Consider the following 24867-nt stretch of genomic DNA (forward strand, 5'->3'; position numbering starts at 1 on the left):
GGGGAAAGCCAATCCCCGCGGCCGGGCGGGCAGGAGGCGGTGCTGCCCCCCGGCCTCGCCTTCCCCCCCGCGCTGCTGCCAGGTGTCTCTTTCGCAGGTGGCACCATGGGGACAGGTGAGGAGGGCACGGGGCGGGGGGGAGGGAGGGACGGCGGTAGGGGGTCCCCTGCGCCCCTTCGGGGAGGGGGCACCCGCGTCTGATGCTGGCGGGGGTAATGGGTGGGCGCTGTGGGGGGCTGGCAGCGGCGGGGATACCGGCGTGTCCCCGGAGCTGGCGCCATCACTTATTTATTGAGGTCAGGCTGGGGCGAGCGGGGAACGAAGTGGGGGGGGCACCGTGTTGGCATTTCACCCACGCCTGGAAAATCCCCGCGGGAACTGGCTTGGGGACTGGCGCACCCATCTCCTGCTGCATGGCGTTGGGAATTCAGAGGGGCTTCAGGGAGCATGAGGAATGGCCAAAAGGATCAGGTCCTGCTCTCTAGTATAAAGCTGATGTCCCCGTATCCCCTCTCTGGAGCCTTTCCGGATTTACACTGTTAGGTAAAGCCCCTTTGCATCCCCTGTTGTGGATTTACACTGCCAGGGAGAGCTCTTTTTCACTCCAGAATCCTTACCCCAGGGCAGGGCAGCCTGTGCCCACACCCCCATGGTATATGTAACAGTTTGATCCTTGGGATACTATAGGATGGGAAAGGATCAGGCTGGAGAGGGGGTCACAAAGCTCCTTATCCCTCCAGGCTGTGCTGCTGCTGTGCCTGGGACCTGTCTTGCCGGTGGCGAGTACCCAGGCCAGCTGCCCCCAGCATTGCACTGCTAAAAAAGAGCGGTGCCCAAGCCCGGGCATGTGCTGCTGGACTATGCCATGTCCCCTGCTGGCTGACGGGCAGCCCTGGCCCTGTGAGGACACAGCCAGCCCTGAGCCAGACGCCGGGACACCGGAGTGCCCAGCACCACCATGGCCCAGGACTGGGACGCGGTGCTGTCGGGGATGACGACGGGCAGCCGGTCGCGGAGCTCCAGCAGCGAAGCCAGCCTGGCTCCCCGCTACCTGCTCAGCAAGCAGAGCCGCCTGCTCAACGGCACCACCCGGAGCACCCGTGCCGCCTCCCCCATGGGCCGTGTCATCCTCATCAATGCCCCCATCGAAGGTGCGTGGGGTGTCCCGGCCCCCTGCTCGCCCCCAGGGCCAGGAGGGCCCCAATGGGTCTAGGGGCAGGGAGGGCTGCCCTGGCCTGGAGGCGTTCCCAGCAAGAGAAACACCCCTTGCCATTGCTCACACACGGCATGTGTGTGACTTACCTGCTCCCCTGTCCCCACAGCCAGCAGCAACGAGAGTGATGTCATCAATGCCATCACAGTAGAGAAGAGTGTGGACGGCAAACTGGGCTTCAGTGTCCGTGGTGGCTCCGAGCATGGGTTGGGCATCTTTGTCAGCAAAGTGGAGGAGGGGAGCACTGCCGGTAAGAGGGTCAGGGTGAGGGGCCAGTGAAGATAGGCACATGCCAGCAAGAACCTCTCAAGGAGCTCCCAGTGACACAGGATCACAGCAACAGTGCCACCCTTCATGGTGAAAAGCCACCATTTCCTCCCTGCTGCCTTTGGCCATGAGATTTGCAGGCTTCCCAAAGTGAAGGGCAGGACACAGGAGTAGACAGCCCTGTGCCAATGACTGAGCTCCAACCCCAAGCCACAGCAAGGTGACAAGCCACTCATTCAATGGTCAGGCACCCCTGCCTCTGTTCCCAAGGGGTTCAGATCAGGTTGAGGAGACATGGAGGGAGGGGATGTCAAACAAGGGCATCAGCACCAGGTCAGGTGCCCAGACAAGCCGTGTGTCCCTTGTAGAGCAGGCCGGGCTGTGTGTTGGCGACAAGATCACAGAGGTGAACAGTGTGAGTCTGGAGAACATCACGATGAGCAGCGCTGTCAAGGTCCTCACTGGCAACAACCGCCTCCGCATGGTGGTCCGGCGGATGGGCCGTGTGCCAGGAATCAAGTTCTCCAAGGAGAAAACGGCGTGGTGAGCAGGGCATCTCCCATGCCAGCACCCCAAAACCCAACCCCATGGAGGGCCTGCTGGGGGAGGTTGGTGAGGGATTCTGGGCAACAGGGAGGATCCCTGGGGGACCCCCAAGGTGGAATGGCATCAGAAGTCTCTGGTAAAGATGGGGAGAGACCAGGGTGGCATACGGGATGGGATAGAAAGGTCTGGAGCACGTAGGGTGGGTGCAAACCCCATCCTAAACATCCCCCATCCCCATCACTCTCCTCCACTGGGTGCCACCAGTGGTCCCATCCTGCTGGGGGACAAGAGCCAAATCCCTGAGACCACCTGCACTGTACCCCTGCTCCAGGGTGGATGTGGTGAACAGGCGCCTGGTAGTAGAGAAAAGCGGCTCGACGCCGTCGGAGAGTGGCTCGGAGGACGGGCTGCGGCGCATCGTCCACCTCTACACCACCTCCGATGACTACTGCCTGGGCTTCAACATCCGCGGCGGCAGAGAGTTCGGCCTCGGCATCTACGTCTCCAAGTACGGCTCCCCCGGGGCGTGAGGGGGTTGTGACACCCCAATCTCTGCTGTGCCCATACTGGGGCTCAGACCCTCCTTTCTGGCTGAGCACCCCCACTCTCAGAAGACTGTGGGCATAATCACTGTGGGTGCTGAGCCAAGTGGAGGTGTGGGACAGGAACAGAAATTCCAGCAAGGGCTTGGCCCCATCCTGCTCTCCTGCTTCCCTAGGGTGGACCCCGGAGGGCTGGCAGAACAAAACGGCATTCGGGTGGGAGACCAAGTCCTTGCAGCCAATGGAGTCAAGTTTGAAGACATAAGCCATAGCAAGGCAGTGGAGGTGCTCAAGGGGCAGACCCACATCATGCTAACAATCAAGGTACCCACACCCTGCCCCACGGACCCTCGAGTGAGGCAGGGGTTGGCATGTCCCTTCACTGGCACTGTCCCTGCTCAGCCCAGTGCCAGGGGCTGGTGCAGCTGCTGGCTGGTTGGGTTTCAGGCAGGTGGGAGGGGGGGATGCATTATTCATGGTTGGCACCAGATCGGGTTCGCCGGGGCAGCCAGCACTCACTGACCCCCTTGTCCTCTCCCCCTGTGCCTAGGAGACAGGCCGGTTCCCTGCCTACAAGGAGTTGGTGGCCGAGTACTGCTGGCTCAGTCGCTGTAAGGGCAGTGCCGCGCGGGTACTGGCAGGGGCGCTGGGCTGGGGCACGGCGGGGCTGGCACTCCCATGGGTGTGCTGTCTGACCACTGCGGGGAGGGAGAAGGGCTGCATGCCATGGGGTCCCAAGGTCTTGGAGGGAGCGGGGAGCTCCCTGTGCCACTGTTAGCATACCCATATGCCAGATGGACTTGCAAGGTCCCACCTGTCCCCCATCCTTGGAGGAGGCATGAAGAGCCAGCCCCCTGCCATGGCCAGCAGCCTTGTGGTCCCTGTGATCCCACAGCATCCTACATGTCCACTTTCAATGGCCAGCAGCCCACTGGTCTACATGGCCCTGTGGGTTCCCCACATCTGCTGTCTTTGGGAGGGATATGCCGCTCTAGGTGGCCCACAGTGTGTCACAGTGTGTCCCTTTGCAGTGACCAACGGGCAGCTGCAGCAGCTGGCTCAGACCTCGGAAACCAGCTCCTCCATCTCGTCCTACTCCTCGGGACCAGCGCCGGGGGCGGTGAATGGGCTGGGGGCAGCTGCCCCAGTGTCCCCAGCCCGCACCGTGGATGTGGCCATCTCCACGGAGGACGGGCCGCGGCGGGGCTGGGCGCGGGAGCGTGCCGAGCGGGCCATGCAGACCGAGCCAGCCACTGAGGGGCTGCCAGAGACGCGGCGCACGGTGCGGCCCCCCGAGCTGCTGCGGGACACGGCCATCCGGGGCCAGGGCGCCCGCGAGCCCCCCGGCACCCACCCGCGCCGCACCTTCACCCACTCGCCCAAGACGGCGCTGCTGCTGGCGCTGAGCCGGCCACGGCAGCCCATTACACGCTCCCAGAGTGACCTCACTGTCGCCGGTAGGCACTGGGGCACAGCCCCACACATGGGACAGCCCTGGCTGAAGTCCCCTTCCAACCCTGTATGCCCAGCCCTGGGAGTCTTACAGCTCAGGCCCTGCTCCCCACTCAAGCATCCTTTATTCCCTGGCACTCATGGTTAACTGCCCCCACCCCGCCATTCCTGGGCTTCCTATAGCAAACATCTTGGTCCCTGTCCTGGCACCGTGTAGCCCATATGGCCCCCTGGCCACCAGTCCTGGGTATCCTATAACCCCACATAGACCAAATTCTGTTCCTGGGGCTTGCCATGCACCCCAAAGCCCATCCCTGTGGCCCTTGGTGATCCACTGCACCCCACAGGACTCTTTTCCAGTCAGTGTCTCCCAGTAGCCCCTTCAGTCCCCCGAATTCCCAGCCCCCAGACAATATTTGGGGTGGCATTCCCTTGCCTCTCCACTCCAACACCCTTTTCTCTCTGTCCACAGAGGAGAAGCGGAAGAAGGAGAAGCCAGAGGGACAAGGGGCACGGGGGGCTCCCCCAGGATTGCACCGCTCCAAGACCCTTGTCAACCTCTTTTTCAAGGGGGGCCGTGCCACCAGCCATAGCTGGGCCCCCCCCAGCCAGGAGGCCCCTGGCTCTGACCGCCGGGCACGCACCAAGTCCCCAGGGCGCTCTGACGGGGACAGAGGTATCAGCCTGGGTGACAGGGCAGAGAGGGACTCGACCTGGGACTGTTCCCCCTTCTATGGGCCTATTGTGGCATCCCTGGCATAAAGGGGGCAGAGGGAGGGTTGCCCAAGCATGCAGTTTTGACAGTGGGCAGTGATGCTGCTGTCTGCCCTGGGCACTCACCGCTCTCCCTCTCCCTTGCAGTAGGCGCTGTGCAGAAGTTTGTCATCCGGAGCTTGAAGCGGGGTAACGGGGGTGCCTGTGTGCCTGGGGGGTGTGGGGCAGGCTCTGCATGTGCCTGGCCCTGCGCTGCTTGTGTCTGTCCTGCTCTGCTGTGGAGTGAGCTGCTGGGGTAGGGAGGATGGGGAACTCTCTGGGCTGGCTGGGGCGGTCCTTTCCCCGCTGGCCACCCCTCCTTGTTGTGCCTCCCCAGAGAAAAGCCGGCGCGCCAGCATCCTGGGCCCCATGGGCATCGCCACCCTGCAGCCCAACAGCAGCGACCCCGAGGCGCGGCTCCCGCACATCCAGGACACTGCTGCACGTCTCCTCAGCCCCGATGAGGTGACAGCCGTGCTCCGCCACTGCTCCCGGGTATGCACCGACGGCAGGGTGCAGGCAGAGCACTGGCAGGGCAGCGCTGCTGCCCCAGGCTCGTCCCTGGAAAGCTCCTGCATCTTAGGGGCATGGTGAGCACTCTGTGCCCATGCTTAACTCTGGGATGTAAACCAAGGAACGGCTGAGGGAGCATCCATCCACTGTTCCCCCTCCTGTGCCTGCAGTACCTGCACGAGGGCAGCGTGGAGGATTTGGTGCGGCCGCTGCTGGCCATCCTGGACCGGCCTGAGAAGGTCCTGCTGCTGCGGGATGTGAGGCAAGTACTGCTAGGAAATATCTGGGAACCCCAATATTGCCCATCCTGGTGTGACTGAAGTGGAGCCTCACACATGCTGCTCAGCCCTGATCACACTCCTCTTCATAGGCTGCTACAACCTGTCCCCACCCTTTTTGCCTTGGCAGGAGTGTGGTGGCCCCCACAGACCTGGGCAGGTTTGACAGCATGGTGATGCCCTTGGAGCTGGAAGCCTTTGATGCCCTAAAGAGCCGCTCAGGTAGATCCCAGCCCCCCAGGGACCTTTCCTGGAGGCAGGGTCAAGAGTGGGTGCAGCTCAGGAGGTGACTGGGAGTTCTCCCTGACTGCAGTGCGCTCACCTGCCCTCCGCCCGGCCCACCATGACGCCCCCCCCAAGAGACACCTCATCACACCAGTGCCTGGTAAGAGCCACCTCTAGGGTCTGCCTGGACACCGGGCTGCCCAGTGGGGACAGGGTGGAGAGAGTTTGGAGGAGGAGAAAGGGTGCTGGGGCTCCCAGGGAAGAAGGCATCTGGTGTACCTGGGTGTTGGGAAGACTGGGAGCAACACAATCTGTGGATCTTGGGTGCTGGGGTTCTTGGGGAGGAAGACATGAAGAGACATGGCTTGCAGAGAACTGGGGGTCCCTAGATGACGAAGATCTGGGACCCTAGGTGGCAAAGGACCCAGGGCTTTGGGGTACTCATGGGAGGCTGGCGTGGCAGGGGTCACAGGGAGCAGGATTGTGGGTCCCTGGGGAGATCCTGAGCCCGTCTCGTTGCAGACTATCGGGGCGGATTCCTGCTGAAGCCAGCAGGGACCCCGGAGCCGGAGGAAGCTGGGGAGCAGCAGGCGAGCCCAGCCCGTCCAAGAGCCTCCTCCAGCCCCCGCCGGCCTCACCCCCGCACCTACACCCCGCTCCCTGATGTGCCAGTGGATGCCTATGCCTCTGCCAGCCGGCCCCTGCCCACCCTTGGCCCTCAGGCCCCCAACTGGCTGCTGGCTGAGCCCCTCCCTGGCAAGGGGCATGGGCACTCTCGCAGTCCCCGGGCCACCTGGCGCAAGGAACCCCCCAGGACAGCATCCAACAGAGAAGCCGAAAAGCTGGGGAAGCCCCAGCGGGCATGGCCCCCTCTTTCCCCTCTCTTTGGGGGGCCAGGCGGTGAGGCAAGGACTGGGGCAGCCACCAATGGCCCTGAAGATGCTGGCAGGGAGGAAGAGGAGGAGGAAGAGTATCATCTGCTCACTGTCACCCTCTCCAAGCTGAAGCACTCGCTCGGTGGGTGGCACATGGGTGGGTGGCACATGGGTCAGACTCCAAGGGTGGGGTGAGGACCCTTCTAGCACCAGCACCAGTAAGATTTGGCAAGGGGCAAACCCCAGAAAATTCCTCCAAAATAAGAATGGGGGGAGGAGCTGTTCCTGCCCCAGTCCCTCATCTCTGTAGGACCAAAATAGGGCAAGACAGAGGACCAGCTCCCCAGGGAAAGGTGGTGCCATGCTTAGGAGTGGGTGGGGGTCCCAGCCTACCCAGGTGTGAGGGTCTCGTGGCTCCCTTGCAGGGATCAGCATCTCTGGTGGTATTGAGTCAAGGGCACAGCCAGTGGTGAAGATTGAGAAGATCTTCCCTGGTGGAGCTGCCTTCCTCAGTGGCATCCTCAAGGTATGGGGGTCCCAACACATGCCAGGGGGTGGGTGGGCATCCAGACACTCCCATCCCCTGGTGCCACTGGCTTGCTGGCAGTATCCTGGCAGCCCAAAAGCAGCTGTACTTCACCTTGTGGCCTTCTCTTCTGGGACCCAGGCCGGGCAGGAGCTGGTGTCGGTGGACGGGGAGAGCCTGCAGAATGTCACACACCAGAGGGCTGTGGACATCATTCGCCAGGCCTACCGCAACAAAGCCAAGGAGCCCATGGAGCTGGTGGTGCGGGTGCCTGGACCACCACCAGAGTGATGCTGCACCCCTATTCAAGCAGCCATGCTGTGTTCCAGAGGAGCCAGATGGCTCATTCCTGCACCGAGATGTGGCTGGTCTCAGTGCAGCCAGAGGGTGCAAGGGCCAGACCTGCCCCAAGGGCATGGAGCTGCTGCCCACTGCAGGACCCAAGGGAGGGCAGCACTAGCAACACAGGGGAAGGACAGGTGGTCCCTGACCCTGCACTGGACACGCTGAGTCCTGAAAAAAACACAGCCAGGGGCTTGTTTTTAATTGCCGTTTCCGGGTGGTACACCGATGAGCCAGGCTCTGGGAACGAGACATGACTGAAATAAAGTACAAAAATCCCCCCCTGGAGCCAGGGGTGACCAAGCCACAGCTGGGCACAGCCAGATTTTTCCTTTGGTTTGACCCCCATGGGTGCCCATCAGGGCCCCCCACCTCTGCCCATCCCCAGGGGTGTCCCCAGGGTGTCCCCAGCTGGCACGTGGAGCACCACGCCCCTCTCCCCTGGCAGGCTGGGCATCACAGAGACATGGGCTTTTTTGAGGAGGAAACAGAGGGATGCTGGGGGCAAGAGCATGGGAAAGGCACTGAGGGCAAGCTGCCCCGTGGTAGGGGTGAAGGGGCACAGACTGGTGAGGTGTGAGCTGGGAGAGGGTGATATGTTTTGGTAGGTCCTATAAAAATAGAGTTATTTAAAATGGCACAGAAACAAATTCCCTGACAAACACACAAAGGGGCACGAGGGAGGCTGGCATGGGCAGAGACAGGGCACACGCCAAGTGACTGGGTGACAGTGCCAGCAGGGATGAGAGGGAGGGGACAAATCAGCCCTCCCCCTGCCCAAGGTGACCCTGGCTGAAGCCAGTGCGGCTAATCCCCAGGAGCTAAGAGGATCAGCAGAAACCAGTTCCGGGCGGCCCCAAGGCCAGGACTCAGCACCCACCTGACCCCACATCTCACTGTGGGCACCGATACACCCTCGCCCCAAGACCTCAATGCTGGGGAGGGAGCAGCACCTGCAGTCTCCCCTGCCCCTTCACAGTGGCAGCAGTTTGCAGAGCTGGAGGAGAGCAGGGGCCCCTCACAACCCCGCAGCTCCCAAAATCACAGGGGCTGGAAGCCCCTTCAGCCCTCCAAGCATGGGGCAAGGGCAGGCAGCATGTCAGATCTCGGTGGCTGTTATCTCCTCAAAGGGCAGGTCAGGTGGGTCACAGGGCTCGGGCAGGTGGTCCTCGCCCTGGAGCCGGAGCTGCTGGAGCCGCTGCTCGAGCCGCCGGTTGCGCCGGTACATCTGGATGTAGCTGTACTGCAGCTGCTTCTGGTAGCGGATGACCCGCTCCTTCTCGCCCTGCCACGTGCCGCGCTCCTGCTCGAAGGCGTCCCGCTGCTCCTGCCCGCGCCGCCGCTCCAGGGCCACCTCCGCACGCAGCCGCTCCAGCTGCCGCCGCAGCCCCGCGCTGCCCCGGGGCTCCTCGCTGGCCGAGGGGCATCCTTCACCGGGTGGGGGGCAACCTTCACCAGTGCCTGGTGGGCATCGCCCGCGGGCAGCCTCCCGCAGCCCCAGCACCTCCTGCTCGAGCCGGCCGGCTTTGGCGCGGAAGAGGTCGGCCTCGCTCTTGCGGCGCTGCAGTTCATTGGCACAGACCTCCAGCTCCAGCGCCTTGAGGCGGGCGGCCTCCTGCAGCCCCTGCGCCCGCCGCTCGCCCGCCTGCAGCTGCGCCCGCGCCTCCCGCAGCTGAGCCCGCAGCCCCAGCAGCTCGGCGCCCCGCTGCGCCAGCTCCGCCTGCGCCTCCTTCAGCTGCTGCTTCAGCAGAGAGATCTCCCCCGACTTCTGGCACACCTGTGGGGACGATGGGGTTCAGGGGTCGCCAGGACCCCCCAGCCACAGCCTGCACCCCTGACATGCCTGGCGCTGCTGGGTGACTCACCTCCCACTTGGTCTCCTCCAGCCGGGGTGCCAACTCGGTGCGCTCCCGCTGGAAGGAGGCACAGCGACGCTCCAGCAGCTCACGCTCCTGCAGCAGCTGGGTCAAGTCCTCCTGCAGCTGTTTCTTCTCCTGCTGCAGCTGCAGCACCTGGAGCTGCAGGACTTGCTGCCCCCGATGTGCTGCATGGGCTGCCTGCCGTGCCTGGGCCGCACAGCGCTGCCGCAGCCCCTCCAGCTCCTGCTCACACCGACGCTGCTTCTCCTCAAACACCTGAGCCAAGGGATGCACAGGTGCTGGGAGGGCAGCACGGCACTCTCCCACTTCACCTGCCATCTCCAAGATGGGCATCAAAAAGAGAGGGCAGCACATCTCCCCCAGACGGAGGAAGGGTCCAGGAAAAGTGCAATGTGGTAATACTTGTGCTCACCTATTCTTCTGCATGATGGGCCCCCCATGTTAGCACCCCCACAGCCTACAGGGCTCCTCCAGGTCTATCACAGGCAGGGAGAAGCCACAGGTTCCAGGCTCATTCAAAAAAAGGGATCCTCAAGATAAGGCACCCAAGTCTGTACAACTGGTCCCATGGGCCATACAGGGCTCCCCCATGGACTACATAGGGCCACCCAACTGGTGGGAAAAACCCACATACCCAGACCTACAGGAAAAAGTATCCCCCTGCAAAGGTCTGTAACGGGTCCCCAAAGTGAGTCCCTACTCCCAGCCAGGGGGTACGTCCACACCTGTGTTCTGGGAGGGAGACAGGTACAGGACATGCAGACACCAGGGACATACCTGGCAGATGGCCACCTCGTTTTCATCCAGGCTGTCGCGCAGGAGCCGCAGCTCGGCCTCCCTCTCCCGCAGTTTGTCCTCCAGCTCCCGCACCAGCATGGCCTCCTCGCCAGGCAGCGGAGAGCGCCCGCAGGAGCCACTCTCCGAGGAGGGCCGGCCCCGGCCGCTCAGCGAGCCCGTGCTCTTGCTGGAGGATGAGCGCCCGCTGTCCGAGTTGGAGGGGCGGCAGGTTCCCAGAGGATCGAGGGGGCCGTGAGGGGTGGTCGGCAGGGCACCCACCTCTGGGTGCTGGCTGCAGCCCGTGCTGTAGGTGGGCAGGCTGGAGAGGGAGTTGCGCCCTGAGTCCGAGAGAGTGCTGGCACGGCAGCTCAGAGAGCCAGGCTTCTCAGCACCCAGCAAGTGGGTGAGGTTCACCTGGCTCTCTGAGAGCCCCAGGCGCGTGCCTGGCTGGGCATTCCGAAGCTTGGATACCACTGGCTTGAAGGCCATGGGGCGGATCAGGGTCTTCTCCACGTTCTGCCAGGAAAAGAGGGGAGAGTGAGGGGTTGGGGAGGACCCATTAGCCCCAAGAAGGGCTAGGAATGTTACAGTGGGTGGCCCCAGCCCTGATGCCTTCACACCCCAAAGGAGACAGAGGCCAGTCACCACCCACTTCATCACCTTTCCATTGGTGTTCAGGTGAGCTCCCCAAACACCCTTGGCATGATGGAGGGGACATTAAAAGCATAGGGATTGCCACTTCCCCAGGGACACCAGAAGTGTGACATATGACACTATTTCACACACCTGAGCCAACAGTCATAATGCGGCACAGGGTGTAAAATCAAGACCGCAGCACACACCCGCCCACCCTGCTGCTGCCCCCCCACCTCTTCCAGCTTGCCAGAGACAGGTACAAGCTTGGGGGGAGGCCCCCGCAGGTGATCGCTTGGTGCTTGGTCATCACGGAGATCATCTGAGTCGCTACAGGGGCTGGCAGGAGAGGAGGCATCGAGCCAGTCGCCACAGAAGCCCCCATTGGCGTAGGAGTGGGTGACACCGGGCACAGACACGCGGGGCTCCTCAGGAGTGGCCCGCAGCAGCCCATCCTGCTTGCAGAAGGAGGCGGTGGAGGGGTCCCCATCACTTGCGCAGTCGTGGCGAGGCCGGACGGGCAGGAGGCTGCCCACGCTGCCCATGGCGGCAGGGGGGGAGCAGGCGGTGGTGCGGAGCTGTGCGGCCCCCTCAGCAACAGCATCAAGGGGCACTGGCAGCGTCTGCACGATGGCCATGGCGGGGGGGCCCCCGGCAGGCAGGGGCGCGTGGGCAGCCTGCAGGCAAGGGAAACAGGGCGTTAGAGAGCCAGGGACACTGACAACAGTGCCCCACCATCAACCCCGAGAGGCAGGGGGCATCCCCAGTCACCATTCCCAATCTTACAGGTGAAGGTTGCCCCAAGGGCAGAAGGAGATGCCATATGAACCAGAACAAAACCAGGATTAGTCGGGGCGAGTGCTACTAGCAACCCCCAAGTTGACCTGAGCACCCCAATGGAGCAGCCTGGGGATGTCAGGGGCTGTGGGGTGCTGGTGGCATCACAGGGCAGTGGTGATGCCGTCCTCCTGCCTCATGGCGTGCCCTGGCGTGACCCTGCCACGGGAAGCGTGCCAGCACTGGAGGCGAATCCCAAGAGGCCTGCAGAGAGCTGGCTCACAGGCAGCCTGCCCGCCTGTCTGCCCCATGGGCACCATGTGCAGCCTCACGGAGAGCAAGAGACAGCCCCACACACCAGGGTCAGCCGCCTCCTCCGCCCCACAGCTCCCACCTCCCAGCACTGACCCCATAGAGCCTGCTTTCCACCTCAACCACCCACAGTGGGGCACAGGGTTCCCTGGAGAGGGCCACCAAGGGGGAGGCTGCCAGGTGGGCACCGGGCTCTTTCCTGGCCCCAACACACAGAGCTTGTTCCCGCCCCCTGCAGCCGGGGGGGCTCTGCTGTGCCTCCCCCTGCCCCAGCCCACGCCATACGCCCGCGTGACGGGAGCCGGCCGACGGGCCGGATCCATCCCCTGCTGCCTCATCGCATCTCGCACATGGCTGCGGCTGGCACAGGGCGAGGGCGGGGGGGCGGCGCTGCCCGCACGGTCTCGCCCGCCGAGCTGTCACCTGAAATCAATCCGCCTGCCAGAGCCCGGGGAGGGGCGAGCAGGGCAGAGATGCCGGCGAGCCAACCCCCCCCCCCCGCCACCGTCACCCCCACCGGCACGTGCCATCCCCGGGCACCATGACCTCACACCGTGCCCGTGACACCCTTGCGTGGGCAGGTGGGGGACACCCCCCCGCAACAGCTCCGCTCACCTCGCCAGCCGCTGCCCATCCGTCCGGTCCTCTCGGGCCCCCGCACCGTGAACAGGGCTCCGCCGGTCCCTGAAGCGGGGAGGAGGAAGAGGAGGGGGTCAGGGGGCGGAACGGCAGCAGGGTCCCCCGTGCTCCCCGCTGCCCCCTCCCCTCCCAAGTCCCCTAGCCGGCAGGACCAAGGCAGGTGGTGCCAGCGTGGCACTGAGGGTGGCAGGGGAGCCCGGCGCCGGGTGCGCTGCTCCTGGCACCCAGGGTGGGCTGCGGTCACACGGGGAAGTGTGGTGGAGACAAGAGCCCGCCACTGGGGACCTGCTGCTGCCAGAGGAACGGGAATCAGGGATCAGGAACACCAAAGGGACATCTAATGGCCCCCCCCAGCCCAGCCAGCCAAGACACAGTACCCCACCCCAGCGAAACTCCCCCAGGATGTGCAGGTCACGGGGACGGACACCCCTGGGGACAGTGGGTCCCTGCACAGCCTGGAGGGGACACGGTCACTGCTGGGGCCCCGCCAGGCAGGCGGTGGGAACAGACTCCATCTTCTCCCTCCCGCCCAGTCCCCCGGCCTGCCGAGAGGGTCCCACCGCCGCCCGCGGAGGGAGGGAGTGCCAGTCCGGCCTCCAGCCACCCAGTAAAACCAGTCACTAACTGGGGTGGCGTCACCTCCAGCCACTCCGGCCGGAACACAGAGTTGCCGGATCCCACTGTTCCGACCCCTAAATGGCAAGAGAACACTCGGTCCCTGCTCGGCCAGACCCCCACCCTGAGTTGCTGTCGGGATTCTGGGACCCCGGGGTCCCCCGTGCCTCGACGCTATCGCAGGGCCACCCCAGGGCAGGGGGAATCAGGGTCAGCCCCCGTTCCCTCCCCACATACCCAGCACATGTGGGACGGACACCATCCATGCCCGGCTGTGCCCCTCTCCAGTCCCCCGGCATCCCGAGGTTCCCTCAGTGATGCTGTCCCCTTGTCCCCCAACGCGCCCTCCCGCCCTCCCGCCCACCTCCCGCTGCCCCACTGAGCCCCAGAGCGCCAAGCCCGTCCCACGGTGCTTCCACCCATCCCAACCCTACTGCACCCCGAACTGCCCCATGGTGCCCGCGGGCCCCACTACCCTACAGCTCCCCCACACTGCCCTAAACCATCTCCGAAGTTCCCCATGACACCCCTAAAATGCATCACGGCGCTCCTGGGCCTCTGCTGCACTACATCGCCCATAAAGTGTTCCTAAACCACCCCCAAAGTGCTCCAAAACACCCCCAAAGTGCCTCACAGCACGCTTAGGCCTGCACTGCCCCACAGCTCGCTCCGAAGCACCCCTAAAGTGCCCCGCGACCCCCTCAACTACCTCATTGAGTTCCTGGGCCTCTGCATTCGCAGGACCGTCCCGAAGTGCCCCTGAAACATCCCCAGAGCACCGCACGGAGCTCCAGGGCCGCCGCTGTGCCCCCAGCCCCCGGACCCCCCCAAATCGGCCCCGGGGGGCCCGGCCCCACAACACCCCAAGCACCGGCAGCTCCCCCGAAGCACGCTGCCACCCAACTCCCCGGAGCGCCGCCGCGCCCCGCCGGCCCCGCGGGACCCCCGGGCGCCCCCGGCCCGGCCCCCGCACTCACCGCGGCCCCGCCGCCGCCTCCCGCTCCGCGCCGCGCCCCGGCCCCGCCCCGAGCACGCCCCGCCCCCGCGGCCCCGCCCCCGCGGCCCCGCCCCCGCGGCCCCGCCCCCGCGGCCCCGCCCCCGCGGCCCCGCCCCCGCGCGAGGCCACGCCCCCCGGGCAGGGGCGGAACACGGGGCACGGGGGGCGGCACGGGCGGGGGACGGGGCACCCCCGTCCGGGGCATTCCCATCACGGCCGCTCCCGGGGATTCCCAGAGCTCATCCCCTTCTCTCCCCCAGCCAAGCTCCCCGTCCCAGGGCTCTGCACTCCCGAAGTATCCCCCAGGTCTCTGGGGTGAAAAACCCTCTAGGTTATGCCCCCTCTGCAATTACTTGATGAGCCCAGCACCCTGCCCTCTGCCCTGCTTGATATCACCCTCCACTCTTTAGTGGAGACCCAAATAAAAGGAGAATTAAAAAAACCCTCAAGAAACTACCTGCCCCTCCAGGGTCTGCGATCAGCCAAGATCCCCCCACAGGCTCAGCTTATTCACCCCCTCTGGAGGGGTTGGTGGGAGATGGGGCCCTGGGTTATACCACTGCCTTACTTCCACTTTAGAGCCTCATGACAGCACCCCACCTGAACTAGAGTGAGTCAAATGGGAGCCAGTGAGATGGAGGGCACCCTTGGGCTGAGGGAGGAAATCCGTATCCCTCCCCATACCACCATGTGAACTCTGACCCAACTCCACTTCCCCCTGCCTTACCTCTGCTTCCCCAGGACCCTCCTCTGCCACCATCCCCGTCCTACCTGTGGGTGCTCACACCTGCACTGACAGCACCCAAGGGTGCTCTCCAGGCAAGCTGGTGCACCCCGGAAACCCAGGGCTGGGTGTGTTCCACCTGCCTGCTCTGGGCCCTCATTATGGCTCAGGTTAAAACTATTCCCAGCATGGAGGTTGGTCATAATCCGGTGTGCCAGGGCTGGGGCAGGATGCTCAGCACAGCAGGGATATCGTCAGGGGGCCACCTCCTCCCTGGCCAGGGTACCCTCCCCACACCCAGGGTACTCCAGTCACAGAGACAGAAAAGGCACTCTTATTTATGCTTTAATAAAACTAGAAAGGAAAAGAATCAAAGGGATTAGACCAAGATCCAGCCATGGACACTCCCTACCATGGCAAGGACTAGTCAGATCACAGTATTTGCTGCCCGCAGCCCTGAGGGCAGGGGGGATGGCAGCCCCCCAAGCCCAGAAGAGCAAGGCAGGACTGTTCCTCACATGATTTTATTGCTGGTGATGCCCCCTCAGAGAAAGGGGCTTGGGAGACCCTGAGCAAAGGGGGCCAGGTCAGGTGCCAGCCGAGAGGGTAGAATCACCAAGTTCCATGTAATACCTGCTCCCACCCTGGAACATGAGCCACCCACAATCTCCCACACCTTCCTTCACCATCTTTCCCTTGCTGGCTCCATCCCACACATGATTGAGCCCACAAGACCCTATTTGTGACAGGCGGGTTTCTACTACACGTCCCTCCGCATAATTGCCCCACACAAATCCTCCCACTTAGTGACAGCTCAGGATTTCAGCTCCATTTTAGACACAATTTAACGACCTGCCACAGGTCCAGAGATACCCAAGTCCTCCACCAGCAGATCATCCCAACCATCATCCAGCTTACTCTGCCTCTGCTCCCCCCCTGCTCCCAGCACTCAGCACCAACACGGAGCAGCCAGTGCTTGTTAAAGCACCTTCCCCAGGCACTCTTCACTAGGGTGAGACCACTCCTCCTCTCATGGTGGTTCTCCATCTCAGAGACACTCTGCTGCTGGTCAAGAGGTTTGTTTGTGCAGGAGAAAGGGCCACAGAGGTGCATGGCAGATGTTCCCAGGGAAGAGGAACCGGCATATTTCAGCCTTGGGCTGCCAGAACTAGTCTCTATTCCTCCAGACAAACTGAGGAAGAGATCTGCTGGGCTCATGGCTTCTTGGAGGCTCCTGAGCCTCCCTCCATGATTTTGTTGGCTAAATTCTCCTTGTCCTCCTTCATCTTCTTCAGCCTGACCTTGCTTTTGGAAGATGAGAAGGAGAGCGAGGCCTTGCTGAAGTCCAGTGGGAAGATACCCACGTCCCCGTCAAAGCGATTCTTGGACACCTGCAGGTAGCGCTTCCCCGGCCCTGTCACCAGCTTACGGTCCTGCAGGATGAGAACGTTGTCGGCCTCCTGGCTGGCCTGGGAAGAAAAAAACATCTCCAGGAGGGTGCCAGGAATGCTGCCAGAGTGACAGGCCTCAGAGATGCTCACAAACGCTTGCCCAGCTCCTTTATACCCTTTTACAGTGCACCCCAGGCCACAGCAACTCCAGCATTTCCCCAACCCCAATCCATTGTGTTTCCCTGGAACATCCAGTGACACATCAGGCACATCCTGCATCACAGCCCATCCTGGGGAAATGGGATCATGGGAGGATTGTGCAGAGAGAGCACCTCCTGCCCACTAGTGCAGAGCTGGTCAGCATCATGGAAGAGACTGGAATACTTAGACAGCCCATCCCCACATCCTCCCTAACTCCCACTTTAATTATCTACTACATTCCACTCAGTCAGTATTAATTAACTGCACCTAAAGCCCCAACAGAGCCTTAGCTGACAATGGGTTTATTCTCTGCCTCCATCAGGACTCTGGGAGACATCCCACAACTTTTAAGTCCCCAGTGAGGATCCAGGGTGCTGATGGCAGCCCAACATATACTAGCTCCTTCCTGGGAATACACAGTGCCTAAGGGACAGGAAGGGCCACCCTGGCCCAGCTCACCTTGGCAGAGCCGAAGATGGAGGCTGTCTGCAGCTCCTTCTCATCATCCTCCTTGCGAGGATGGATGATCAGGGTGATGTGGCACATGTTGTCTGTGGCAAACTTGCGGAAGGCACCAACGATGAAGTCCTGGGCAGCAAGCCTGCCACAGCAGCAAGAATGGGGTCAGGGGCTGGCATTGCTCAGTGGCAGGGGGCAGCAAGCTGCTGATCCCCACAGCAGAAACCACCCAGGAATGTGAGGCAAACAAGCCCACACAGGAAGAGGGATGCGGTATGGCAGGGATGGCTGGTAACCTGCTCACTCCTTCCCACCTCTTCCTCCCTAGGGCACTAGTTGCCCTTTAATGAAACAGGGTGGCCAAACAGGAGTAAAGGCAACACCCTGTGTGGGTCCCCAGCCCCTGGCATGACACCTGACAGGGACAGCTCCAGCCATGAGGGTAGCAGAGGAAGGAAGGGTCAGACTGGAGAACGATACCTGTCCACAGAGATGTGCTCGTGTCCCATCATGAACTGGAGATTGTCGACGACCACATGGGTGATGTCGTACATGTAGACTGCATGCTGCATGGTGTCAATCACTGTCCTGAGCAGGGGAGACCAGGATCAGCCCCAGCAATTAGTGGAGGTGGGAATGGGAAGCTGAGCCAGGGAAAGGGAAGCAGAGGAAGAGCTGGAAGGTACCAGGCTAGGTCCTGATGGGACCTGGGTACATCCCACCTCTGCATCTCCCCAACTGTAGAGCAGCCCCATCCCCCAAGTAAAGGTAGTTGGGATCAGAAGAATACAGATGCTGCCCACAGTCCCACTGCCCTGCAATGACCCCAGCCCACAGGGATCCTCAGGGCATATAGGGATGCATGCAGGTCCCACAGTGCCTGATGAATAAAAGGAGTTGGAGCTGCCTGTCCTCCCTCTTCAGCCAACAACAGCACTGCAGGTAAGCAGGGTGTGAGGGGACATGTCCTGCCATGGGCACAGGCTGCCTTCAGAGCAGCACACAGTCAAGTCCCCTCCTTCAACCCCACCCCAGAGAGTGTCTGTGAGAGCCCCCGTGACAGGAGGAACACAGTTTCCCCACACCAACCCTGGGACCTGTACAGTCCCAAATCTCCTGCCAGCCCCAAATCTGTGACTCACTGCGGGGGAAGAGCCCCAGCTCCCCAAGGCCCTGCAGCACATGCCGTGAGGGGTAAATGCCACTGGGAATGGAGGTGCAGGACCATACTTGATGTTCTGCTGGCCGTGGAAGGTCATGAAGTAGAGCGGGAGCTCCTCGAAGCGATCAGCCCACTCATCGTACAGTTCTAGCTGGTCCTCCAGGCGCCGGCCAGCAAACTGCGTCAGCATGATTTTGGCCAGGCGGACGTTGTTGATCTCAAAGCTTCCCCACAGCGTGGACACACCCTGCATGCACAGGTCCAGTGCATACTCACTGATAAACGTGGTCTTCCCACTGCCCGTTGGACCTGGTACAAGGACAACAGGAGAATTAGCTGGGGGAGATGATCTGACCCATCCTGATCATGTTAGAGGTGGAAGTACCATACCACGGAGCAGAGTAAGAGAAGCCCATCTGCAAAACTCACACCATAAACAAACTTATTGTGCCACACTACACACCTGGGTGCCTGGGCATGGCCTTCCACAGCTTATGAGTCCCCCACAGGCCCCTGTGAAGGGCTGGGCAGCCAGAGGGGTGAGCACAGGGAGGGCTCAGGGTGGCAGGTGAGAGCAGGGGTAAGCGACAGCCCAGGACTTCCTACACTGCCCCAGGCAAGGAGCCCTTCATGACATTGGTATGCACGGTCCCACCGAACTGAGGAATGCACTCCAACCTCTCACACACCCGCAAGACAGGCTCAGCGAAAGCCTTGAGCAGAATGAGACCTGGAAGACTGGTGAAGCACTACCCCCAGGAGGGTGAAGCCACCAAAGACCCCTCTGCTCACCCTGCCCACCAGTCATTGTGCCCATTACCTGTGAAGATGGTGAGCTCCCCTCTGCGGTGCCCTTTGAGGAGCTTGTTGAGCTCGGGGAAACGTGCCCACTTGACGCCAGACACCTGCTCAGTGTTGACCAGCTCCCCAAACACCTCCTCACGCAGCTGCCGGAAGGAGACGATGGATTTGTGGCTGGCAAGCAGGGCAGAACGCAGGATTTTGGTGACGTTCAGGCCCTGGTTCAAAGCCTCCAAGGGCCGGGGCTGCAGGCTGCCAGGGCGCACCAGAGAGCAGCGCTTGAGGCTCAGCTTGCGAGCAAAGAGCTTGGCAGCTTCCCAGGAGCGCAAGTCCTCGCCGAGCCACAGCGTGATGCGCTTGAAGCGCTCCAGGTAGGGGAGAAGGGTGGGAGGCAGGCAGCTCGCCCCCCGCGGCAGGGCCACGCTGGCCACTCCTGCAGCTTGGTGCAGAGCCAGGGCATCCAGCTCCCACCCGGTTAAGACCAGCTCTGCGTCTCGGCGGCCAATCACGGACAGCCCAAAAAGATTGAGATAGGAATCGAAGCGGGGTAAAGTCTCTTCCACGTAAGTTAGCGTGCCCCCCTTTTTCTCCACCCTCACGAGCTTCAGGCCCTTCAGGGTCGCATCTTGAGGGCTGAACCAGGGGAAAACGAGAGACCTGGCAGTCCTCAGATAACGCACACCGAAGCGTTTCAAGGTGGCATTTGACACTTGGGAGATACCAAACAAAGCCTTGGTCTCCTTGGTCTCCTTCTCATCCAGCAGCTCCCAGAGCGGCAGAGCCCGTTCCCAGATGCAGCGGGCATCCTCGCGAGCCTGTCGCATCTCCTGCTCCATCTCCTCGGAGCTGGCAGGGGGAATGGGGGTGATGCCGCGGTGCCGCATCTCCACGTTAGCCTGGAAGTCCTGCCAGGTGCCCTCGGCCAGCGTGGCTGTGCACAGGAAGCTGCCCGTGGTCTTGTCAATGAAAAGCGTGAACGGGGCACTGGCGGACAGCGGCTGGTCCCCGCGGTCGCCGGTGAAGAGGCTGGGGGTGTGCAGGCAGCTGTACCCATCGTGGAAGGGGATGTCCTGCGCCCGCAGGTACTGCCGGATCTCGGTGATGGAGACGGAGGGCGCGGGCCTGTCGGGGGAGGGCAGCACGTCCTTCTTGTAGCGCCGCTGGCTGAGGCGGCCCGGCGCCCCGGGGCTCAGCGAGGCTCCTTTGCTCCTGGCCCCCCCGCACAGCAGCGGCAGGAGGCGGCTGGCGGCTCTGCCGGGCCGCAGCGGCACCAGCGCCATCCCGGCCGCCCTGGCTCCCGCATGGGCGGCTGCCCGCGGCCCCGGCCCCGCTCAGGGCCGCACGTGGGTCCGCACGGACCCCGCCATGGCCCGGCCCGCTCCCGGCGCGTCACTTCCCGGCGGGGCCGGGCTGCCCGGCCCGCCCCTCCCGCCCGTTCCGGCTCCGGGTGAGCGCGGAGCCATGACGGGCCGCGGGTCCCCCAGCCGGTTCCTGACCGCCGTGCTGCACAACGGCGTGGGCCGCTACGTGCGGCAGCTCCAGCGCCTGCAGCTCCTCTTCAGCCCCACCGCGGCCGATGCCCGCGGCGCCAGGTACCGACGTCCCCCGACTGCGGGGATGGGGCGGGGGGAGCCTAGGGACCCCTTAGCTGGCAGGACGGGTGTTCCCCTGGGCCGGTCAGCGTGGGGAAGCGACAGTGCTGCTGCCCCCGGTCACACGGCAGCGGCGGGGTGGGACCCCCACCCTGCTGCGAGACGGGGCAGGAGCTGGAAGGCGGCACCGGGGGCATCATCCCAAATTCTGCGCTGTGACCCTTCCCGTGGGCGCGGCACGGGCGGACGGTGACCCTGGTCTGGCGGCTATGGCGATTCGTCCCTTCTGTGGCCCGGCCGGGGCTGAGGGTCCCGTCTGGCCCGCAGGCAGTTCGTGGAGGAGGCGGCACAGGACTTCGCCCGGCAGCACCCCGATGTTGTCCTCTACGTGAGCCCCCGCTCGGGCCCGGGCCCGGCCCCGGTGCTGCGGGCCGAGTACCGTGAGTGCTGGGCTTTGGGGAAGGGATGGGGACGGGGGTCTCGCTGCCCCGGCTCTGTGCTGCCCCTGCCCGGCGCAGCTGCTGTGGGAGGGATGGGGGAGCAGCAGCTGCCCCTCGGAGGCGGCAGAGCCGGGGGATCGCGGCCTGACCCCCTCGCTCTGCCGCAGTGAACGGGACGGTGCGGGACGAGCTCATCGCCAGCAAGACGAGTGAGGAGATCGTGCAGCTGGCCACCAAGCTGGCCAACCAGTCAGGCCTGGACATCATCCGCATCCGCAAGCCCTTCCACACCGACTACCCCAGCGTCCAGGGCCAGTGGCATCCCCTCACCAACAAACCTTCCATCCTTACCGTGCAGGGCCCACGCCTGCAGCCCCAATAAAGCCTCCTCCTCCACCCCATCTCTGCATCCATTTCTCCTGCTTTTAGAGGGACACTGCCACACCATGTCTAGGTAGAGCCATTTTTATTGCTGGGGGGAATGTGGAGCTGTGCATGAGGAGTGCCAGACACAGAGTGATGCCCCTTCTTGGGGGGTTGGGGGTGGTCCTTGGGGGTGGCTCACACCCTCTTCGTGCAGCAAAAACAAGGGCTGGGGCAGGGTGGCAGAGTGTGCAGCTCTTGCCTTTTCATGCTGAGCCTCACTCTCCTGGAATAGGAGGCCTGAGCTGTAGCTCATGAGGGACCCTGGGGGTTGTCACCCCTCACTCCTTTTTTCCCTGCAGGACTGAGCCCTTGACAATGTCCTGGTCATGGAGATAAGAGCAAGGAACGTGGGAGAGGACGTGGACCCCCACAAGTCTGTCCCTCTCCAGCTTCTCCAGTGTCACCACACTGTCCCTGGAGCATGAGATGCTTTTGTCACCCCCATCTCTCAGGTTCCCCCAGGAGGTGGCAGAAGCAGAAACAGTTGGGAAGATTTAGGGACCATGGCTGCTCCTGGAAAGTACCGTGAAGAGGAGAAGGCTCCAGAGGGAGACAGGCCCTTATCCAAGGTTCTTCTTCCTCACTGTGTGAGGACATTTGCCTGCCCGCACATTTTCCCATGGGTGACAGGGCTGTGCTTGAACCCCAGTTCACCAATGGCACTGCACAGGAGGGCAGAAACACGTTGTGCTTGAAGCCACAGAGGCACTGCAGACATCAGGGGCGTGTGGGTGGTTCACCAGTCCCTTGTCACACTGTAGGGCACAGTGGTGGCTGCCAGTCCTGCTGCCAGTGCATCTTGCTGCCTGCTGCTGCATCCAGTGCCCTGGAGAAAGGGAGCAGAGCCCTGTCAGGTTTGGAGGCCCTGGGGATACCTCCACCCTAGGGCACCCAGCCCCATATTTCACCTGTGGCCTCTTCGCAGTGGGCACACGCCCCTTCACCAGCTGCTCCAGGGTATTCAGGACATCAGCTCCTCGCCCTATCTCTTGTCCCTTTGCCAGACCATCCTCTCCCAGAGAGGAAACCCTGAGGGGGCAGACATGGGACAGTGGGCAGCGGCTGGAAGCTACCAAGACCACCCCTCACAATGTGAGATGTGTCCAGGGCCCCTCTCCTGCCTGAAGGCTGGCGGCTGGGGAAAAACCTGCCAGCCCTACATCAGGAAGGGATCCTGTGCCCTGTGAGAGGCACAGGCACAGTATGTCAGCCCTCAGCCCCCCTCCGTGCTCTTCACCCACCTCTCAGCAGCTCTCCTGTGTGCCAAGGGATGCCCAGCAGGGCTGGCCAAGTCCACACATCTACAACAGCGTCTCTCTCACGCCTGGATGAACAGACAAAACCCCTCCCCACGGTGTCCACCTTCAGCCAGGTGCCAGCTCCTGTCTCCAGCTCATGGCCACCATCAGTGAGTTTTTATACATAAATAGAGCTCAGAATTTAAATAGGTACATTGTCCTTTTTTTTTGTGTACATCCAGTCTCAAGAGTGAAGAGCAATGACTGAGCCTGGGCCCGGCCCAGCTCTGCCATCAAGGAGGTAGTTTTGTCTGAATCTTAGTCTTGTAACACTGCTAGCAAAGGGTGGGAGAAGGGGCTGCAGGGGAGGAGGGTCCCTCTGTTGGGACCCCCCTCCCCAGCCCCTACACGGAGCTCTCATCCAGCTTTTCCACCAGTTGCGTGTGTTTCCGCTTCTCCAGAATTTTGCTGAGCTCCTCGGTGAAGGATGCATTGTAGAGCGGGGAGGCCAGTGGCTCCTCCTGCTGCTGCAGCAGCATGTAGCTGTTGCCGTTCATCTTGCGGAGGACATTGGGCAGAGCCCCCACGCCGTTGGTGAGCTCGGCTGGCAGCGGGGGCGGCAGCGGGGGCACCGCAGCCGGCAGCTCCTTGACTGGGGAGGTGACAGCTGTGCGTGCCTCACCAGGGATGATCTGCAGGCAGCCATCCGGGTAGGTGAGCTCCTCCTCCTCCTCCTCCCGGGGGCCCTTGCGCAGGCAGTTGGCCGAGACGGTCTGCAGCTCCACGCTGGGGGGCCGTGGCTCCCCTAGTACATATTTGCCCTTGCGCTTCTCCAGGCAGGACATGTACAGGAGGATGGTGCTGAGCACAGTGCAGAGCACCACCAGGGTGACGATGGCAGAAATGTAAGCCACCTTCATGTCGTTGGTCGCCTGGCTGGCAGCATGGGGTGATGGGGCAGCTGTAGGGCTGCGGGGCAGCTCGGGCAGCACGGTGAGGCTGTAGGTAGCCAGGAGTGTCCGGAGCCCCTGCTCCTCCCCGTAGCAACGGTACTCGCCGCTGTGCTGGGGCAGCGTGTTCATCACCAGCAGCCCATCCACCCCCACACGCAGCCGGTCCTGCCCCGTGCCCGGCACTTCGCTGCCGTTCAGCAGCCACACGGCTCGGGCCAGGTTGGAGCGCTGGTCGCAGGGCAGCAGCACATCGTCCCCCTGCAGCACCGTCCGGTTCTTCTGGGGCAGGGAGCCTGTGGGGACACGCACTGCCTTACACCTCTCCCAGCCATTCTAAAGGATGCTGGACACCAGCATGCCTGTGGTTCCGAGGGGCAGCAGAGACTCACCCCGTCCAGAGATGCTCCGGCATCCCTTGTTGCCGCTTTGAATGTCCTGCACCAGCCCTGTCCTGCAAAGCGTGGGGGGGCTCAGCCATACAGCCTCGGCTGAGCCCACCCTTACAGGGGTCACAAGCCACCAGGAGACCCACTGTCACATGCCAGACCTTTGGGGTTGGCTGTGGGGTGACCTTGCCATGGGGTGATGTGAAACAGCATGGGATGGGGCAAGTGCAAGGTTCATGGGCACCCATCTGGGGATGGGCAACCCATCCCTACCTGTCTGTGGTGGCAATGGTGCGGCATGCCCTGCCATCCCAGGCACAGTAGGGGTCCCGGGCGAGGATGCAGTCATAGCAGGAGGTGTACTTGGCACAGGAGGCCAGGGGCACCTGCACGATCCCACTGGCTGCCCCCACGTACAGGCTCCTCTGCAGGGGAAAAGGCTGGTTCAGTATGGATCTGGCATGGTGCTGCTGGGCTGTGGAGTGCCCCATGGTGCCCAGAGATCCCCCCCGGCCCCACGGCACAGCTCTCCCTTCGTGGGTGTGAATGAGAAGGGCCCCCAGCTCCCAGTCAATGCTGATGGCCAGGCTGGTTTGTTTCCCCAGGCAACCCTCCTGGGCTCCAGCACATATCCCAAGGTGGGGTGATCCAGGAGTCATGTCCACCCAAGGCCCCAAACAGCACAACGGCAGCTTCACAGCACAAGTATGCCTCTTGTGTGCTGTCCCCCTTCTTGTTCCACCCCTCACCTGGATGTGAGAGATCACCAGGCTCTCCACAGGCTGCAGGTCCCTGAACACCTGCACCTCCTCTACAATGTGGATGCCAGAGTTCACCACCACAGCCTTGTGGATCCAGCCATCCCCTGGAGAGCAGAGCAGGGTGTTCAGGAGGGAATGTCAGGTGTGCCCTTTGCCCAGCAGAGGCCTGTC

At 62.8% G+C, this 24867-nt stretch overlaps 5 protein-coding genes across 18 annotated transcripts in view; 2 read left to right on the forward strand and 3 right to left on the reverse strand.

Moving 5' to 3' along the window:
• The first annotated feature begins 34 nt into the window (after positions 1-34).
• On the forward strand, positions 35-7841 carry PDZD7 (PDZ domain containing 7). 2 transcript variants are annotated; one of them, XM_056494775.1, is made up of 17 exons: positions 35-115; positions 741-1151; positions 1323-1463; positions 1849-2023; positions 2358-2534; positions 2745-2892; positions 3119-3179; positions 3600-4025; positions 4493-4696; positions 4882-4923; positions 5111-5268; positions 5457-5548; positions 5695-5786; positions 5878-5949; positions 6312-6806; positions 7090-7190; positions 7332-7841. In XM_056494775.1, the coding sequence occupies exons 2-17, from the start codon at positions 959-961 to the stop codon at positions 7479-7481; spliced, it is 2727 nt and encodes a 908-aa protein (XP_056350750.1). In that variant the 5' UTR covers positions 35-115; positions 741-958; the 3' UTR covers positions 7482-7841. The 2 variants fall into 2 exon arrangements, with proteins under 2 accessions (XP_056350750.1, XP_056350751.1); XM_056494776.1 differs by lacking the exon at positions 4882-4923.
• On the reverse strand, positions 7704-15575 carry LZTS2 (leucine zipper tumor suppressor 2). The gene is made up of 7 exons (XM_056495648.1): positions 15563-15575; positions 14143-14171; positions 12527-12595; positions 11059-11499; positions 10190-10705; positions 9398-9667; positions 7704-9309 (listed from the first exon to the last, which is right to left on the reverse strand). The coding sequence occupies exons 1-7, from the start codon at positions 15573-15575 to the stop codon at positions 8632-8634; spliced, it is 2016 nt and encodes a 671-aa protein (XP_056351623.1). The 3' UTR covers positions 7704-8631.
• TWNK (twinkle mtDNA helicase) lies at positions 15219-20270 on the reverse strand. Its single transcript, XM_056494668.1, has 5 exons — positions 18920-20270; positions 18168-18408; positions 17418-17525; positions 16938-17079; positions 15219-16355 (listed from the first exon to the last, which is right to left on the reverse strand). Exons 1-5 carry the CDS (start codon positions 20178-20180, stop codon positions 16101-16103), a joined length of 2007 nt encoding a protein of 668 aa, XP_056350643.1. The 5' UTR covers positions 20181-20270; the 3' UTR covers positions 15219-16100.
• Positions 20266-21333, forward strand: MRPL43 (mitochondrial ribosomal protein L43). The gene is made up of 3 exons (XM_056494669.1): positions 20266-20492; positions 20820-20932; positions 21100-21333. The coding sequence occupies exons 1-3, from the start codon at positions 20266-20268 to the stop codon at positions 21312-21314; spliced, it is 555 nt and encodes a 184-aa protein (XP_056350644.1). The 3' UTR covers positions 21315-21333.
• Positions 21334-21381: 48 nt separating this feature from the next.
• SEMA4G (semaphorin 4G) overlaps positions 21382-24867 on the reverse strand; it is a 29090-nt gene continuing 25604 nt past the window's right edge. For 3 of the 13 annotated variants that reach the window (XR_008840816.1, XR_008840808.1, XR_008840807.1), the window contains exons 12-17: positions 24685-24800; positions 24209-24360; positions 23939-24000; positions 22600-23857; positions 22267-22387; positions 21382-22184 (exon numbers count right to left, since the gene is read on the reverse strand). Coding sequence is in view for 2 of the 13 variants with exons in the window: in XM_056494664.1 (XP_056350639.1) it covers positions 23001-23857; positions 23939-24000; positions 24209-24360; positions 24685-24800 (1187 nt within the window). In the remaining 11 variants the exon portion in view is untranslated. Of the gene's footprint in view, positions 23858-23938; positions 24001-24208; positions 24361-24684; positions 24801-24867 lie in introns of all 13 variants that reach the window. The other 10 variants (XR_008840813.1, XR_008840817.1, XR_008840809.1 and 7 more) reach the window with 5 other exon arrangements.

The sequence above is a fragment of the Oenanthe melanoleuca genome, chromosome 6 (genome assembly GCF_029582105.1).
Source record: "Oenanthe melanoleuca isolate GR-GAL-2019-014 chromosome 6, OMel1.0, whole genome shotgun sequence".
Classification (NCBI taxonomy): domain Eukaryota; kingdom Metazoa; phylum Chordata; class Aves; order Passeriformes; family Muscicapidae; genus Oenanthe; species Oenanthe melanoleuca.

Bases quoted from the DNA above. Each gene is read 5' to 3' on its own strand.
- PDZD7 (XM_056494775.1), top strand. From the start codon at position 959: ATGGCCCAGGACTGGGACGCGGTGCTGTCGGGGATGACGACGGGCAGC. The intron at 1,464-1,848 runs GTAAGAGGGTCA...TGTCCCTTGTAG, and splicing joins GGAGGAGGGGAGCACTGCCG to AGCAGGCCGGGCTGTGTGTT. The intron at 6,807-7,089 runs GTGGGTGGCACA...GCTCCCTTGCAG, and splicing joins CAAGCTGAAGCACTCGCTCG to GGATCAGCATCTCTGGTGGT.
- LZTS2 (XM_056495648.1), bottom strand. The intron at 10,706-11,058 runs GTGGGGGGGCAG...TTTTCCTGGCAG, and splicing joins TCTCTGGCAAGCTGGAAGAG to AACGTGGAGAAGACCCTGAT. The intron at 9,668-10,189 runs GTATGTCCCTGG...CCCTTGGCTCAG, and splicing joins ACGAGGTGGCCATCTGCCAG to GTGTTTGAGGAGAAGCAGCG.
- TWNK (XM_056494668.1), bottom strand. From the start codon at position 20,180: ATGGCGCTGGTGCCGCTGCGGCCCGGCAGAGCCGCCAGCCGCCTCCTG. The intron at 17,080-17,417 runs GTATCGTTCTCC...CTGCTGTGGCAG, and splicing joins GAGCACATCTCTGTGGACAG to GCTTGCTGCCCAGGACTTCA. The intron at 16,356-16,937 runs GTGAGCTGGGCC...TTTTCTTCCCAG, and splicing joins CCATCTTCGGCTCTGCCAAG to GCCAGCCAGGAGGCCGACAA.
- MRPL43 (XM_056494669.1), top strand. From the start codon at position 20,266: ATGGCCCGGCCCGCTCCCGGCGCGTCACTTCCCGGCGGGGCCGGGCTG. The intron at 20,493-20,819 runs GTACCGACGTCC...TCTGGCCCGCAG, and splicing joins GCCGATGCCCGCGGCGCCAG to GCAGTTCGTGGAGGAGGCGG. The intron at 20,933-21,099 runs GTGAGTGCTGGG...GCTCTGCCGCAG, and splicing joins GGTGCTGCGGGCCGAGTACC to TGAACGGGACGGTGCGGGAC.